A 17,662-nucleotide genomic window follows, 5' to 3' on the forward strand; every position below is an offset into this window, starting at 1 on the left:
CCTCTTCCTTTTCCCCCTCCCTCCCCCCTCTCCGACTCAGGTCCCTTTCTCCATCTGCCTCCGTGATTATTTTGCTCCCCCTTCTAAGTGGGATTGAAGCATCCTCACTTGTGCCTTCCTGCTTGTTAAACTTCAGTATTAGTTCACAGCTGCAATCCAGTTAGTCTTTTATGGATGGTATAAAGATAACTTTTTTTAAGATAGTAAAAGAAAAATATTATCATTATCCATGTCTGAAATTTCAATGTAAACGAAGTCCTCAGCTTACACAGCTGGAAGCAAAATCCAAGAAGTCTATTTGTATAGAAGCTTCCATTCTTGTACCATTATTTGCTTTATTTTTGTCTTTCCCTACTCCTGGTCTCTTTCATGAAACTGTCTTTCACATATATAGAAAGGCATGAGGATCAAAAGTTCATATTGGTCTGTTCTATAGCAGGGCTTTTTAGTTAGGAGGACCCCGGCTGGTGGGGCCAGTTCTTGGTAAAGGGGCCACACTCCTTTGCTAGTTAGTGCACTGAGTTTCCATTCATGCTAATGAGATTAGCTTTACTCAAGGGTAAAACCCACAGCAGATTTGCTGGTTCCTGTTCTCTGCTACTCTTAAGCATTTGCAGATACATTTGTTGCTGTTTGTAGCTTGGGTATGTAGCTTAATCATGCTACAAATATTTCAGGTTTTCTTTTTAGAACAAAAGTGACATTTTCTTCCCCTCTCTGATGTTGAGCTGAGTAAGGGAAAATACTAAAATCAGTCAATCAGTCAATCAATTATAGGGTCTACTAGGCATGAACTACATGTACTTACTTACATGTATTCACTCTTTGTGTACTGCTTGCATGCCTCTCCTGTACTGCATGTACTACACGCAGCAGTACAAAGCATGCTCTGAGGTTTTGCCTGTAGTGACATTTTATCAGAGGCAAGGAAGGAAGCCCCTTAGTGGCCATGGAATGATAAGAAATTTGAAGCAGCTATTCGGGGATTAGGATAAAGTCCTAGACAAAGGTAGCACTCATTCAGGCATGTATTTAGTCATAGCATTGTGTGGACAGCTAGGTCCTATCATGTAAGGAAAACAGGCAAGCGCCTAACCTTGGGGAGTACTGTTTGGAGCCAGAATATAAACTGACTTTTAATGTTCTCAGAGTTTGTAAGTAAGAAGCATTATCTATCTCAGGGTAATACTCAGGTATCCTTTACTGTGTTCCCGAGTCCCTTGAAGGTACTGAGAGTGCTCAAGTGAACCTGCAGATGAATGCTTAGATTCCAGTTAGGGACCATGGGAACAGGAGAAGGATGCAAGCTTAAACAAAGAGTAAATACATGCCACATGACAAAAACAATGCAGGCAGAAAGCTTAGGAATCTCACACTCAAACTTCAAATCCTCACTCTGAGTATAAGGTGACTCTGAGTATAGGTTCAGAGAACTGTAAAGATTAAAATTAGACATAGATGCTTATCACAGCTAATATTTGTTGAACCTTTCCTATATGTAAGGTATGCTTGTAAGCATGCTGTGTGTTAATTCTTAATGAAATTATATAAAGGAAGAATGAATGTTACTCCCTTTTCAGTAAGGTGCCCAAGACTTCAGTCTCAGTCTAAAGATTTACACACCAAGACAGTGATTTTTAATTCAGAGTAGAATCATTTGAACAGGTGTAGACTTTTTCAAGACAACCAGTTTTGATACTTTTTTTTTAGATATTTTCTTTATTTACATGTCATATGCTATCTCCTTTCCCAGTTTCCCCTCTGAAAAAAAAAAAAAAAAAAAAAAAAAAAGAAAAAAAAAAACAACAACAACTACAAAAGGGAAAACAACAACAACAAAAAAAACCCTGTTCCTCCCCCTTCCCCCTGCTCACCAACCCACCCTCTCCCGCTTCCTGGCCCTGTCATTCCCCTACAACCACGTGTGGTCTTTGGTTGGAGTTTTAGTCCCTGGGAGCTCTGAGGGTACTAGTTCGTTCATATTGTTCGTCCTAAGGGGCTGCAAACCCTTCAGCTCCTTGGGTCCTTTCCCTGGCTCCTTCATTGGGGACCCTGTATTCAGTCCAATTAAGAACATATCTTAGATAAGACTACCAACATATTATTTGGCAGACATCCATCCACAAGGAGCTTGCTTTCATAAATCCAATAGAATGGCTTTTCTATTACTGTTATGGCTAAGAATAACAGATGGATCTTTTAAAAGGAGAGAAATTGAAGACTATTGGTTGTCACAAAGAGTTTAAGTATTCATTTTTAATTTTATTTACTTTATTAATTTGTAAAATTAATGAAGACATTTATACATTTACATTTACTCACATCTGATCTGTCACAACTATAAACTAAAACTTTAAATGAAAGTCTGTCATGGTGTATTTCTAAAACAGCTCCATTTAAATATGAAAAGACTCAGATAAACTCTTTGAAGGGTACTCATTACCAAGAGAATAAGAAGCCTCATGCTCTGTCATGAATTACTAAAGCTCACAGTGGTATATGTGTGTGTTTAAGATATTATGTGTTTTAAAACATGGTTCTACTCTGTAGCCAGGTGAGCATTGAACTCAGTCCTCCTATCTCAGCCAGCTGAACATTTGATTAAAGAAGTGGTCTCCTCAAAGACAGACACCCACAGCGAAACACTGGATGGAGCTTAGGGACTCTTATGGGAGAATAGGGAGAAGGATTGCAGGCTCCAAAAGGGATAGGAACTCCAGGAAGACCAACAGAATCAACTAACCTGGACCCTCTGTCTCAGAGAAATAGCTACCAACCAAAGAGCATACACAGGCTGGATCTAGGCCTCCCCAGTTTGGTCTTCATGTAGATCCTGAACAACTGGAGCATGGTTTTCTAGCTGGGCTGCCTTGTCTGACCTCAGTGGGAGAGGATACACCTAGTCTCATAGAGACTTGAAGTGCCAGGGTTGGGGGATACTCATGGGGAAAGGAGTCTTCTGCTCAAAGGAGAATGGGAAGAGGGAGAGGGAAAGGCTTGTGGGGGATAGCCAGGAGGGGGCAGTAAGTGGATGTAAAGTGAATGAATAAATTTAAAAGAAAAAAGAAAAGAAGTGGTCTATAGAATACTCTCAGTTTAGTCATCAAATCTTTCTTTTTTCAGGTATTCCAACTATGAATTTATTAGTGATAACTCTATTTCTTGGTCAGCTGGGCTACACAATCGGTATACAGAAAATTCACTTCGGGGTGTGATCCTGGATATACACTTTCTCTCCCAGGCTGACTTCCTAGTGTGTACTTTTTCATCACAGGTAAGTGGTAGCATGTTTTAATGACCAGTACTCACTATTGAACTGAGCAGGGAAATTATTTGTGTTTCTGTGGTTTTAGTGTTAGCATGACTCAGGTATAATTTCCCTTTATGCTTAGTAGTGATGTATTTTGTAAAATAGTGAAGAGGTCCCATAGAAGAATTGTTTGAGTATATTGAATATTTAGTTATTTGCAGCAATGGTTGAATACATCTCCACTATTGTTAGTTAGTGAAGTCCTTTAAAGTACTTGGTTGTTAATAGCATCTAACAGAAACAGCAAGTAATTGAGTTTCCTTTGTATATTTCTGATTCTGCCAACAGCTAATATGTAACCGGAACCCATCCATTCCAGTTCATCACTGATACTGTGAGACTTAAGTTCCCAGCTGTTTTGCCTCACTTGCTGGCTTTATAGGAAAGGCAGCAAGGTAGTAAATACAAGTCTTTTACAAGTCCCGTTACATTTTTGTTAAGTACAAAAGTCTATACTAAATTTAAATCATCAAAACTTAAAGGTGTAAATACTACACTATCACAATAGCTCCTTGAGTTTGATTGTTGCATATAGGCTATGAGTTGGTGTGTATGTATGTTTATGAGTATCTAATCAGTCTTCATTGCCCTATGGAATGCTGGTACTACAGTATCTACTGTGAATTTTATTCTTTCCCCATCTGCCCTCTTAGCACTGGTTAGCTTATTTAACCAGCCATTGAGTGACTATGTCCAAAGTAGTATTGTGTACTAAGAGGACTTAAAGGGGATTTGAAGATATGAGTTTGGCTCTTACTCAGAATCAAAATACAACTAGAAGACAATTACCAAAAATTACAAATAGGTGTAAAATAAGTGTGCTTAAATGCTGAGAACATTATAGTCAAGAAAATGTATAAAAGAAAACAGTTTGTATGGGAGTACATTTCAGAAAGAATAAATAAATGGATCTTATTTTTTACAGTATGGCCATCAGTATACCTTATCACAGTAGGATGTTGGTAAGATTTTCAGAAGGTGCTTATCCATGCAAAGGCTATAGTTTTCTTCATCATGAAAAAAGAATATAACTCACTCAATAAAACAGCTACACAAATTAGGAGTCACACAGAAGAGATTCTAATCTCAACATAAAATCTCCTTAGCCTTCAAATTCCCATGAAGGCATCTAATGGTGATATTTCACTGGAATGAAGGTCCTGTTCAAAAAGTATGTTTTCCTTTCTCATTGCAGGAGGTCAGACATATATCTACTTGACCCCACTCCTATTTTTGAGAACCTAGCTACATGATAATACAGACTAGGATTATACTAGGAATACACACACACATGCATGTGATAAAAATTAATGAAAAAAGAGGCTGTGAATTTGAAATAGAGCAAGGAGAAGGGCATGTGGGAGAAGTAGGAAGAGGAAAGGGAAGAAAGAAATGATGAAATTATATTATAATCTCAATAAGAAAAGGAAAAAAATTTTAACAAGAGCCATTTCAGACCAGTAAGATAGTTCAGTAGATGAATGTACTTGCTGCCGCCAAACCTGATGACTTGAGTTCAAAGATCAATCTCAGGACATACTTGTATTCGTTCATTCATAAATATAATACTTTTTTTTTAAAGTCACTTTTCCTGTGTCACTGCCTGCCCTACAGACCTAAATTTTAGACCTGTATAAAGTCTGTTCCTCTAAGTCTAGTGGTTTTTTTTTTTAATCTAGACACTGCTGGCAGATAATATTTGTTATGAAGAACTATACTATATATTTAGGATATTAGCAGTATTCTTAGTCAGGAGTTCTGTCAACACAAGTTGTAAAAACCAAAAATGTCCCTCGGCATTGCCAAATGCCCCTAGCCAAACTGTCTCAGTTGAGAAGCCTTGTTCTAATTTTAAGTTCTAAAATTAAATAAAAATATACATGTCTCATTTATAGGGATATGTCCAGTGTGTTTGTTTTCTTCTATCCCTTCTTAAGAATCCTTTTATGCTATTCAGGGATGGAAAGTAATCATTTTTTCTTTTTCCTTTTAAATATGTGCTTTCAGAATTTTTGAACAGCCAAGATTTTCTAAAGATGGCCGAGTCTGGATCACAGGTGATCTTAAATTCAAGGCTCTGAATGGCAGAGATGAGGTAGTTAGCCATCTCTTGAATAATCTACTGTGTTGAGATGGAGGGCAGCCAGCGATAGCATGGGCTGTAATTCTGTACCAGATAAATGTACATTCTCCTACTTCCTCAGCTTGTGTTAGTAATGCTAATATATTTGTACGAGTGCTGGGCAAATACTCACCTTTTGAGATAAATGAAAGAAGGCTGCAGAGATGGCTCAGCAGTTAAGAGCATTTGCTGCTGTCACAGAGGACCCAAGTTTATTCTCAGCACTCACATGGTAGTTCACAACCTTTTGTAACTCTAGCATCCATTACCCTCTCCTGACAGAAACCAGGCACACACGTGGTGCACATACATACATGCAAACAAAACAGTCATAAACCTCAAATGATAAATATTTCTAATTTTAAAATTACTGTGATTTTCAGTGAGAAATGTATTCTCTTTAAAATAAAAAGAATTGGTCTTATAACTAATTTGATCTAGAAATCATTACTGCCATCACTCCATGGTAATAGAATTTTGCCTAGGACAAAGGAAAATGACACAGTGCTTTTCTTTTGTTTTGTGTGTAATATCAATCAGTGAAGTGAATCTAAAGAAGCAGAGAGATGGGTTGTGAGATTTTCTTTTTTAATCTTCAAATCATTCTTAAAAACTGTTGATAAAATTCACTCAAAGTAAATTTGTTTGCTTTCAAGACAGGATTTTTCTGTGTAGCCCTGGTTGTCCTGAAATTCTCTTCATAGACCAGGCTGGCCTTGGACTTAGAGGTCTGCCTGCTTCTGCCTCCCAAGTGCTGAGATTTGTGTCTCACACTTTTGGCCATCTAAACCAAAGAAAATCTCAAACAATATTTTTTTTAAGATTTATTTTTTATTTATTTTATGTGTATGAATACATTGTAGCTGTACAGATGACCTTGAGCCATCATGTGTGTGGCTGCTGGGAATTGAACTCAGGACCTCTTCCGGCCCCGCTTGTTCCTGTGTAATTCACTGTAGCTGTCTTCAGACACACCAGAAGAGGTCGTCAGATCTCATTATGGGTCCTTGTGAGCCACCATGTGATTGCTGGGATCCAAACTCAGGACCTTTGGAAGAGCAGTCAGTGCTCTTACCTGCTGAGCCATCTCGCCAGCTCCTCAAACAATATTTTATAACACAAAGTAGACTTGAATAACTCAAATATTTTATATTAGAGTTCAGAATAAAAGTTTTTGTAAACTTTTTTTTTTTTTTTTTTTTTTTTTTTTGCCTGATGTAACTGGTCTCCGAGGATTACTGACCATGTGCTAACCTCGGCCTAGTCCTAGAAGCTTCTAGCCTCCATATAATATTTCCTAGGCCTAGAATGTTTTCAGGCTCTGAGACTTGCTGCTGAATGAGCTCATTCTTTCTTGTTCTTTCTATCTCTGACTGGCTGATTCAACTCAGCTGTTCTAACTCAAACTCTTCTCCAAGCTGACTGATTCAGTCTCCTCTCTCAGCCTCTCCTGAATTTCTTTTTTTGGTCTCATACTAACTTTGGCAATATATTCTAATCTTCTAGCTCCTGTTCAATCTCTGGTTCGTTCTGTCTTTACCTGCATCTAGCTTGTTCTCTCTCTGTAGCTGTCTCTCTATAACGGTCCTGGTAAAACTGCCTCCCTCCTCTCCTTTGCATTCTCTCTGCATTGTTCTCTCTTCAGTAGTCTCTTTTTTTTTTTCTTTTCTCTTCTGTTCTTGTGAGAGTTGAATATATCCTATTTTGTCAAATCTTTCTCTGATTTGTCACTTTTTCTGCCATTCAGTTAGACATCACTTTCATACATGTTGCCTAGTGCATAGTTTTTTTGAGAACTAAATACTTGCTTCAAGTGGAATGACAATAGTACTCAGCAACAGTAATGTATTAAACACATTAGCTGCTAATATGCAAATAGTTATCTGAACATCATTGCCTAGTCTAGAGAATTTTCAGTGTTGGTTTTAGCAGCTATTTTTCACATGACTACATTTCAAACTCTATAACCTCAAATTTTAAAAGGAACATGAAACATGTGATTCATGAACTCCATTACCTCTGCTTGTGGTCATGAAAAGTGCTTAGAGCCCACAGAATCACTGTGCGTACAGGCACAAGAGTTCTCCACAGTGAAAAATAATTGGTAACTTCAGCATATTAATACCAGTGAACCACATGGGTTCCATTTTATTTAGCTTCTTGAAAGAGAATGTTGCCTTACAATGTGATTGTCTAAGTTAAAATTTCTGTTGCTGTGATTAAACACCATGGCCAAAAACAACTTGGGAAAGAAACGATTTGTGTCACTTCTAAGTCACATGCCATCCTTGAGAGAATTCATGGCAGAAATCTGGAAGCAGAAACTTAAGCAGAAGCCATGGAAAAATCCTGTTCACTTCTCTGCTCCCTGTGGCCTTTTCCCCCTGCTTTCTTATGCCGTTCAGGACCACCTGCATTGGGGTAGCAATGCCCCTGGTGGGCTGGATAATGAATGCCCTGCAGACTTGCCTACAGGCCAATCTTAAGGGGCAGTTAATCTCAGGTAAGATTTCTTCTTCCCAGATATATCTAGGTTTATATCAAGAAAACAAAAACCAACCTGCTGTCAACCAGGCTGGTGACATTTCAAACATCAGTTCTTCATTTTAGAAGAATGAGTGCTCAGGAGTATTGCTGAGGTTAATTCTAGGCACATTGACTCGTGAGTGTCCCAGCAGCCTTTTGGGTTATTTTGTTCTGGTTTGAAGTGCTAGGGGCTGAACCCAGGACCTTGTGCATGATGATAAGCATCTTTAAGCCATCTACCAGCCTATGACATGGCATCTTAACCCATAGTCTAAGGTTTTCAGTACATCTCCTACCCCTCCAAAACATCAACTTCTGGTGTTTCTTGATTTTATATTGGATTAAAAAAAAAGATTTGGGGAGTTATCTCTCTTTTAAATAAAATGTTTTTACAAACCAGAAATAGAACTCTATCCCCTACTTCTCTTACAGTGTACACTTACTTTTCCATATGTTTTCTTTAGAACTGTTTCACAAAGCCAAGTTTGCCATAAATTTTTCAAATAGCAAGAACAGTATTCGATAGTTATTATGAAAGAGTCAATATTAGCATTTTCCAAGATTATCAAGTGAGTTAGCAAAAGCTGTCAGTCACATTCTAAACAGTTCCACCAAACAATCATCCTATTATTTGTTAGTGGAGAACACCATTCACAAACCATCTACCTGATCACTTACATTCTTATTTGCAAATAATAATTAGCAAATTACTTATGGAAGCAAATAAATGATAATTGAAGAAATGAGAGTAGCTCATTGGTAGATAAATGAAATATCAAAAAGATTTTCTGAAAAATCTTATTTATCAAGTTGTAGATTCAGTTTCTACTACGCTGGCTTACCAAAGCAATTGTAGATGCATAAAGACCTTAACATTAGGACTGGAGAAATGGCTTACCAGTTCGGAGCCCTTGCTGTTCTTCCAGAGGACTCAAGTTTCATTCCCAGTGCCCACATAGTGGCTCACAAACATCTGTAACTCCAGTTCCAAGGTATCTAGTGCCTTCCTCTGGCCTCCACAACACCAAGGACATAGGTGGTGCACAGATACACATGCAGGCAAACACTCAAACACACAAAATATAATGCTCTTTTGTAAGAAATCTTTTATGATTTAAAAAATAAACTTAGTAAATCTTAAAAGTAAAAAAAAAAAAAAAGGCCTATTGCTCTTGAGGCTTACTTTGTTTAGTGAGCAGCATTGCTCAATAATTTGAGTAGTTTTTCCCCTGTGGTACCTCTCTTTTAACATTTATTAAAAACAATCTCATGACCTTCTTTAATTCCAAATCTACACAAAACGCAACTAGCTACATTATACACTTTCAATCAGATTTTGGAAAGCCCAGAGGACAAAATTAAGAATAACATTAACTTTTTGGAGTAAGAATTTCTATTGAGATGTAGTTTGGGAAGCAGCAGTGAATGCCTTCTAAGAGTAGCAACGAGGAAAACACAGGATAAAAGATGTGACCCCTGTACCTACTTCCCAGCACAGGGGACAAGAAGTCTGTCTTGAGTCAGCCTAGCCTACCACTTACCTTTGGTGATGGATGCTGCACTGTGCAACTTGTATTGCCTTCGTTTGGGCATAAATACAGTGCAGCCAAAACTGGTTCTGTTCTCTCATGGTATAGCAAAACTAGTAATGTAATGGAAGGTGCACAGATCTCGCAGCATCACCCACTAAACTGAGAACATCTTTCAAATCCTCATACTAGGAGAGCCTCTGACAGCTCTTTAACTTTACAAAAACAAGGTCCCATCTGCTGTGAGAAAGTTGGAAGCCCATCTACTCAGTGTGATATTTCTAAGGGTTATATTCTGACTAATGGATGCTTCCCTTAAAACCATCATACCTGTGTTTTAGCAGGAATTTTTGCTGTTAATCATTACTGTATGCTTAATAATATTCTAGAAAGTGATGAAGTATTGTCACAGAATGAAATAAAACATACTGTATACAGCCATGCTTTGTTTGTAAACCATACCCTTCCTCTCTCAGTCATACACGGGAACCAACTCTGAGTTGAATATTGCCATCAACTGCAAGCTTTCATTACCTAGTACATGATTTGAATTTATAAAGTCCAGAGGAGGCCTAATGTAATTGAATGCAAACATCAACACTATAATGATCCTCTAGCCCTTAGCTGTAAATTGCTCCAGGATGGAGATAAACAACCATTATTTATTCAAAATGTTGTATATAGACCTTAACTTTTAAATGTCACCCATGGGCTTGAGCATCTATTACTGGAACACTACTTATTCAACAGATAATTACTGAACACCTACTGTGTGGCATCTATAGCTCCAGTTGCTTATCCAAAAATCAGTTTCATATGTGCTCCGAAGCACATACTCTAGAACCAGAAAGGATGGTAATTGTGGCTGTAGTATTTGCTATCTGCTTTTGTGTTTTTAAAATAAAGCTACAAAAATCTTCCTGTGCCTTAATTTCTTCATCTGTAAAATGGGTGAAAACAGTTCTAAGAGGTTTGATGTTACCTTGAGAGGAGTCTGTAGGTGGGGCTACTTTGAGACTACATGGACCACATTCAGCACTCATTAAGCTCAGCTGCTATCATTATGGCCGTTATTGTAAACTGCCACACTTTCAGCATCCGGGTAATTGGAGGTACCCAAATTGATATGTGTTCAGAAATCTGTCCCATATTGGCTTAACTTGATATCTGAAACTTATAATTATCTATTTCTTTGATTTAGGAAAATACAGATGTTCTCACAAAAGCTAACAATTAATAACTACTTACACCAATACATAAACTAATTAATATTTTCACAAAAAGAAAGCAAGGCCTATATTTCAGTGTTGTTTTTATGAGAGCAGTGCTTTAAAAGGTAAAGAGGGAGAACCATATTGTAGTCGTCCTGAGAGTAACCAAGGCTTGTGTTTCTGGCTAACATGCTGGAGAGTGGGAGGGGGAACCCTGAAGAGAAGACTCTGGTTCCTCTGGACTGCCTTAGTTCTTAGGTTGTGTCTTTTTGATGCAACACAATGAATATAGAGTATAAGATTTGTAAGATGTGTTATGTCAAAAAAATATGTATGACATTTGCAAGTATATGTGTGCTGCCTAGGCTCAAACTTGAATCTACCAGCTATAGTATAGCAGGGGCAAAAGCTTTTGTTTCCCTTTGGCATCTATAAGATGAATGATAGAATCTTAGGGGATACTGAGAAGATTATGTCAAATAATGCCTCACATAAGTATTTGACAACAAAAGCTCAGCAAACATTAGCTTCTTCCGTGTTACCTAATTTGCTGTTAGTGGAGCTTTGCTATTCAACACTGAGGATACATTTTGAGAAGTGTGTCATTAGACATTTTTATCATTGTCAGAATCTGACATACAGTGAACTAAGATGTTTACAGAGTTTTAAGGATGTCATCTTGTGAGACCACCATTGTGTATTTGGTCCGTCATTGATAATTCTTGTTTCTTTGGAGAATTCTAAGTAAATTTGAATTCTGTGTAGACTTTTGGCTGAATTTGAATTTTAAAAGTTCTAAATTGTTTTTATTCTCATCTTATTACAATTTTTGTTTCTACCATTGATCCTAACTATTTCATGGCAGCCCCAAGACTAACTTAGTTTATTGACACATGCCTAATTCCAGTATTAAAAATAGAAATAGGGCCAGGAGGTGGTGGTGTTTACCTTTAATCCCAGCACTTGGAAGGCAGAGGCAGGTGTGTCTCTGGGAGTTTGAGGCTAGCCTGGTCTACAGAAGGAGTTGTAGGACAGCCAAGGCTACACAGAGAAACCCTGTCCTCCCCCTCCCCAAAAAAAAAGAAAGAAAGAAGAAAGGAAAAAAGAAAAGAAAGAAGGAAGGAAGGGGCAGGAAGATGAGTCCAAGGTCATTCCTAGCTACATAAAGAGTTTGAGGTCAGCCTGAGCTACACGAGCCCTTATTCCCCCCCCCCAAAAAAAATCATTGTCTTGATTTTTTTTTTTTTTTTGACAGAAGTTGGAATAATCACTTTACTTTGCTTTTTAATTCCTGGGGAAAAAAGTCATTTGCTAGTTACCTCTAGAATTTGTGAACTGTTCAAGTTCCTAAAATTCAGATTGTCCAGGAATTTGAGGTAAAGGTTAACCTGGTCATTTTATTTGGTCATAAATGTTAAAAGATGAGCATCTCAGAATAAAGCTCAGAGTAGAGGGCTTGCCCTTTCACAAGGCCCTGGATTCAGTGCCCAGCATCACTCAGAGAGAAAAAGAACATCTTCATTCAGTTCTTGATCTCCACAGATGTCTTGGTTTAGAAACATCTGCTGAGCCATTTTAGAATACCATTAGCAGATTAACAGCTATTAATAGTAGTTTCATTTTTAAGTAGATGCAAAATGTTGGCATAAGGACAATGAAAATTCATTAAATGAGATAACCAAACTAGAGCTGTAGAGGAATTTGACCTGAATTGAGTTCTCAGTCAGAATATAAAGAAGAAAAGTGTTCTAGGCAAAATGGTCATTCTTTCCTGTTATCACCTAACTCAGGAAGTGATCTGAGACCTATTTTACTTCATAGTGAATCTATTAGTTGCCAGAGTGTTACCCTTTTGTAGCTCTAGCTTAGCTTTATCTCCAAGCATATTAAATTCAGGAAGTGAAGTTCAGGGTGTGGGATTTTACCTGCTAAGGAGGGTATTCCTTAACAGAAGAATCTTTTAAGTCATCTTAAAACAACGCTAATTGGGTAAATACATCTTCCTTAAAGACCTGCCGAGCTTGTATCAGTATAAAGCTGCCGATATGTACACAGCATACTTTAGAGCTCCTTAGGAATAGCTGATACATTTAAACCCACTTGCTCATTGATCATCAGTAAATACATAAATCTCTACTAAGACGAGTTTTAAGGAAACGCTATAGTTAAAAGAGGAAAAAGGGAGCTGGAGAGATGGCTCAGCTGTTTAGCACTGCCTGTGCTTATAAAGGACCAGCGTTCACGCCCTTGTGTGGCGGCTCACAACCTCCTATATAATAACTCCAACTCCAGGGAATCTGACAGCATTCTGGCCTCCATAAACATCTGCACATGCATACATATAAAAAGACAGATGCACATAAATAGAGATAAAAATTAACTTTTTCCCATTAATTAATTTATTCACTTTACATCCATATCACACAGTGTTCCCCTTGCCTTCCATTTCTCCTCCTCCAGAGGGTGAAGCCTTCCCCTGGGTCCTCCCCACCCTGGCACATCAAGTCTCTGCAGGATCAGGCACATCCTCTCCCACTGAATCTAGACAAGGCAGCCCAGTTAAGGGAATGGGATCCACAGGCACACAATAGATTTCGGGACGGCCCCTGCTCCAGTTGCTGAAAGACCCCCATGAAGACCAAACTGCTTATCTGCTCATGTCCAGCCCATGTATGCTTTTTGGTAGTGGTTCAGTCTCTGAGAGAAGCACCCAAGGGACCACAGTAGTTGACTTTATTGGTCTTCCTATGGTGTTCCTGGCCATTCCAGGTCCCTTAATCCTTCCCTCAACCCTTTCATAAGACTTCCGAGGTCCATCCAATGTTGGGCTGTGGGTCTCTGCATCTGTTTCAGTCAGCTGCTGGGTGGAGCCTCTCAGAAGACAGTTATGCTAGGCGCCTGTCTGTAAGCACAATAGAATATCATTAACAGTCTCATGGCCCATGAGATGGGTCTTAAATTGGGCCAGTTATTAGTTGGCCATTCACTCAGTCTCTGTTCCATCTTTGTCCCTGCATTTCTTATAGACAGGACATATTTTGGGTCAAAAGTTTTGTGGATGGGTGGGTTAGCATCCTTATCCCTCTTCTGGGGGGTCCTGCCTGGCTACAAGAAGTGGCCACTTCAGGTTCCATATTGCCACTGCTAGGAGTCTCAGCTAAGTCACCCAAAAACTAAGTATTAATTTAACTTAAAAAGAAAAAGAGTGGGTGAAGGGGCAAGAACAACATTTGTGTTATTGGAGGTGCTAATCTCAATTTATCTGAAATTCTATAGATAAAAACTTTATCTTAGTTTTATGTCACTAGTTCCCAGCTTGGAAGACAATGTAGCTCTTCATAATGTGTATTAAAAATTAATTGATTTGTATTCTTAAATTATGCTATACTATATATTTATAACTCCCCCTTGTGTGTGTGTGTGTGTGTGTGTGTGTGTGTGTGTGTGTGTGTGTGTCCAGAAATGAAAAATACCTACCTTCTCAGGCTTCTCAGCCCTGGAACCCGTCTTTGGTTAAAGACTGCTGTGCAGCGGGGTGTTTACACTGTGTACCAACATACTTGCTTTCTTCTCTTTTCCAAGGTCTGCCGGGTTGCTTATGAAATCATGCAAACCCTGCATCCTGATGCCTCTGCGAACTTCCATTCTTTAGATGACATCTACTATTTTGGAGGCCAAAATGCCCACAATCAGATCGCCGTTTATCCTCACAAACCTCGAACTGAAGAGGAAATTCCAATGGAACCTGGAGATATCATTGGTGTGGCTGGAAACCATTGGGATGGTTATTCTAAAGGTGTCAACAGAAAACTTGGAAAAACAGGCCTATATCCCTCTTACAAAGTCCGAGAGAAGATAGAAACAGTCAAGTATCCCACATATCCTGAAGCTGAAAAATAGAGATGAAGTAGAAGAGATTAACAGCAGAACTCAGTTCAGACCATCTTGGCCAAGCAGAAGACCCAGACTAACACGTGGTTCATTGACAGACACGCTCCACACCAAGAGCAAGCGGGATCCCTCAGATGCTGCACTGGTGGAACGCCTCTTTATGAAGGGCTGCGGTGCCCTCAAGCCCATGCACAGTACAATAATGTACTCACACATAACATGCAAATGGATTATTTTCTACTTTGCCCCTTTAAATATTATGTCCCCATTGAACAAACACTGCCACGTTGTGTAATTTAAGTGACACAGACATTTCGTGTGAGACTTAAAACATGGTGCCTATATCTGAGAGACCTCTGACTTACCGAGAAGATGTGAACAGCTCCCTTCCCTGGGGAGGCTGGTGGTGGTGTGGCCACTGAATTCACTCCAGTCAACAGATTCAGAATGAGAATGGATGTTTTATGGTTTATATGGTTGTCTGGATTTTTTTTTTAAGGTAATTTCATCAGTTCAGTTTATCCACCTCATCATTAATAAATGAAGGATACATCAATAAAATAAAATGAAATATTCACTCTCCATTAGGAAGTTTTGTAAAACAATGCCATGAACAAATTCTTTAGTACTTAATGTTTCTGGACATTCTCTTTGATAACAAAAATAAATTTTAAAAAGGAATTTTGTGAAGTTTCTATAATTTTGTATCACTGGATTATATAGTTACAAGCTTTATAATAGAAATATGATAAAAAATGGGTTTATAGTTTTTAAGATTTGTTTTCTACTTTTGTCCTACTCTTCAGCTTCTGGTAGAGTAGTCATGTTTTAACTAGAGAAGCGTCGGTCCCTGTAACACTAGTCTCTCTGGCTTTAGTTGGTCCATATTTTGAAGTTGCTAAGAACATGCTTTAGAGGTGTTCATTCTCTTACTGTGTATATTGTTGGTTTGCTTTAATCAAATGAAATAGTCATTCATTCTCTTGCTTCCAGGGAAACTAATGCTTGCTCTCATCAGTAACGCTAACCATAGCAGGTTGGTTTGGTGGCATCTCTTACTGTGGCGTCTGTCACTTTTTGTCCCTTTTGTGTTGTTCCATCCAGGTACATACCCTGTCTGTTGTGTCTTGCTTCTGAGGACACAGGACCCCAAGGGGTTAGAAGCTGACTGTGTTCTGAAGTATGTATCTCATATAATATAGAATCTTGTGAACAGAGATGATGGGGAGCCAGAATGAGATCCAAAATAAGCCTAGAATTCCCTCTCCTAAATTTCCTTGTAGGAATCCATGTTGGAATCACTGCAGAAGAGTCAGGTACCTTCTCCCTAAGCTTTGTTTCTGTCCTTTCACAGGAAAAGCCCCTCTCTGTGCAGAGCCTGCCTTCTCCAGGAGCATTTCATTATATACGTTTTAAAAAGACAGGGTCTCTGGCAATAGCCTAGAGGGCCTGGAACTTGCTGTGTAGACCAAGCTGGCCTCGAACTCACAGGGATCTACCTGCCTCTGCCTCTGGAGTGCTGCCACTAAGGTGTGTACACCCACATCCAGCTTGCCTCTTAAATGAAAGATTTGATCCATGTAGGATCCAGTAATAGGCATTACTTGATTGCATTAAGTATTAGGGATCCAGAAAGGAAGAAAGGCTTAGTGAACTCTGACCTTTACAATCTCAGGAAATGAGATCTCCAGCTGAGCAGGCTGTGCATGAGTCATTGGCCAGCCCCCATCTGACTCGTCATCAGAGCATCAGTAACTGGATCTGATTGGTACCTTTGTAGAACCAAAGGTAAACCAGTGTCTTTTCATCCAGAACTGACCCAGTTCCAGAGGTCAAGAGAGAAAAAGAATAAAGTGTGAAGAAAGTAACTGTTCTCAAATGGGTGCAAAGACATAATTTTCAGTTTCTCTCTAATTCATCCTCTCTGTTGGGATTTCCTCTTTGTTCACCAAAAAAATATTTTTTTCTATACTAAACTAAAGTTATAAAAATTACTTTAAGAATCCTTTTCTGTAGGCTGGGGAATTAGCTCAGTATAGAACACTGCATACATTGAGTAGTATTAGATTGGGTTCTAAGCATTGGAAAGTTGTTTTTATTAGTTACTGGGTTTTTTTTGTTTTGTTTTGTTTTTTGAGACAAGGTGTCACTGGATTACCCAGGTTGGCCTCAAACTCCCAATCCTACCTTAGCCTGCCAAATGCTAGAATTACTAGACATGTACTAAGTCTGGCATTGTAGGCGTTTTGTGTTGTAGGTTCTGTTATATTCTGAAGAGTGCTGCTGTTAGCAAAAACATAGCTTTTAACTTCATTAAGCTCCACTTATAAACTATTCTGGAAAGCAGCTCAAATCTTAATTTGGTTCTTTTACCTTTACCAGAGTTTGTCCTGCATACATTTCAGGGCTTAATTAAAAGCAAACAAACAACAAAAACCTGGGTGGAAATTCCACACAGAATTTGAGACACTACTTCTTTTGTGTGGCAGGCACCCTTTGTTTTGAGACTTCCCTCTCACTTCCCAAGCAGCTGTAGTTGCTGACTCTGCAGCGCCCTCTGTGTCTCTACTCAGAAAGATGCGATTCAGATACTCACAGGTCTCAGCCTGCCTCCAGAAGTTTCTGTCCTGTGCCTTTGAATATTCTTTTGTATTGTGTTGAAATCTTACCGTGGATCCATTAGAATACTTATTCATAAGATGTATCCTCCACCATACATGCAGGTGCTAGAACTCTAATAGACTAAAATGAGAAAACATGACAGGAAGAAAGGATGGCTTAGTCATGTGACCACCCCTGCTTAAGCCTGTAGATATAAGGGGCTAAACAATACTGATGACCATACCCTCTGAAACTCTCCAGAGGTGCTATATTATAAACCATCACATGCATGATGGTGAGTCCCTTTATACACAGTGCCTTCTTGGAAATGCTGACATTTCTTTGACACCTGGCACTTGTCTGTGAGCCTGGTACTTACTTACTTAAAGTATTGGCCTGCTAAGCTATTCAAAGTCTACTTCCAATCCAATCCAGTTGTCACTTGCTTGCTCTTTTTTTTTTTTTTTTTTTT

General features: G+C 38.7%; 1 protein-coding gene across 9 annotated transcripts in view; it reads left to right on the forward strand.

Moving 5' to 3' along the window:
• The window catches only part of Fut8 (fucosyltransferase 8), a 227,694-nt gene extending 212,424 nt beyond the window's left edge, over positions 1 to 15,270 (forward strand). For 7 of the 9 annotated variants that reach the window (XM_031356835.1, XM_031356840.1, XM_031356837.1 and 4 more), the window contains 2 exons: positions 3,124 to 3,274; positions 14,281 to 15,270. In XM_031356835.1, the coding sequence (XP_031212695.1) occupies positions 3,124 to 3,274; positions 14,281 to 14,598 (469 nt within the window). In that variant the 3' untranslated portion in view covers positions 14,599 to 15,270. Of the gene's footprint in view, positions 1 to 3,123; positions 3,275 to 5,317; positions 5,406 to 14,280 lie in introns of all 9 variants that reach the window. The other 2 variants (XR_004114449.1, XM_031356841.1) reach the window with 2 other exon arrangements.
• The last annotated feature ends 2,392 nt before the right edge of the window (positions 15,271 to 17,662 follow it).

This window comes from Mastomys coucha, unplaced genomic scaffold, assembly GCF_008632895.1.
Source record: "Mastomys coucha isolate ucsf_1 unplaced genomic scaffold, UCSF_Mcou_1 pScaffold6, whole genome shotgun sequence".
Lineage (NCBI taxonomy): Eukaryota > Metazoa > Chordata > Mammalia > Rodentia > Muridae > Mastomys > Mastomys coucha.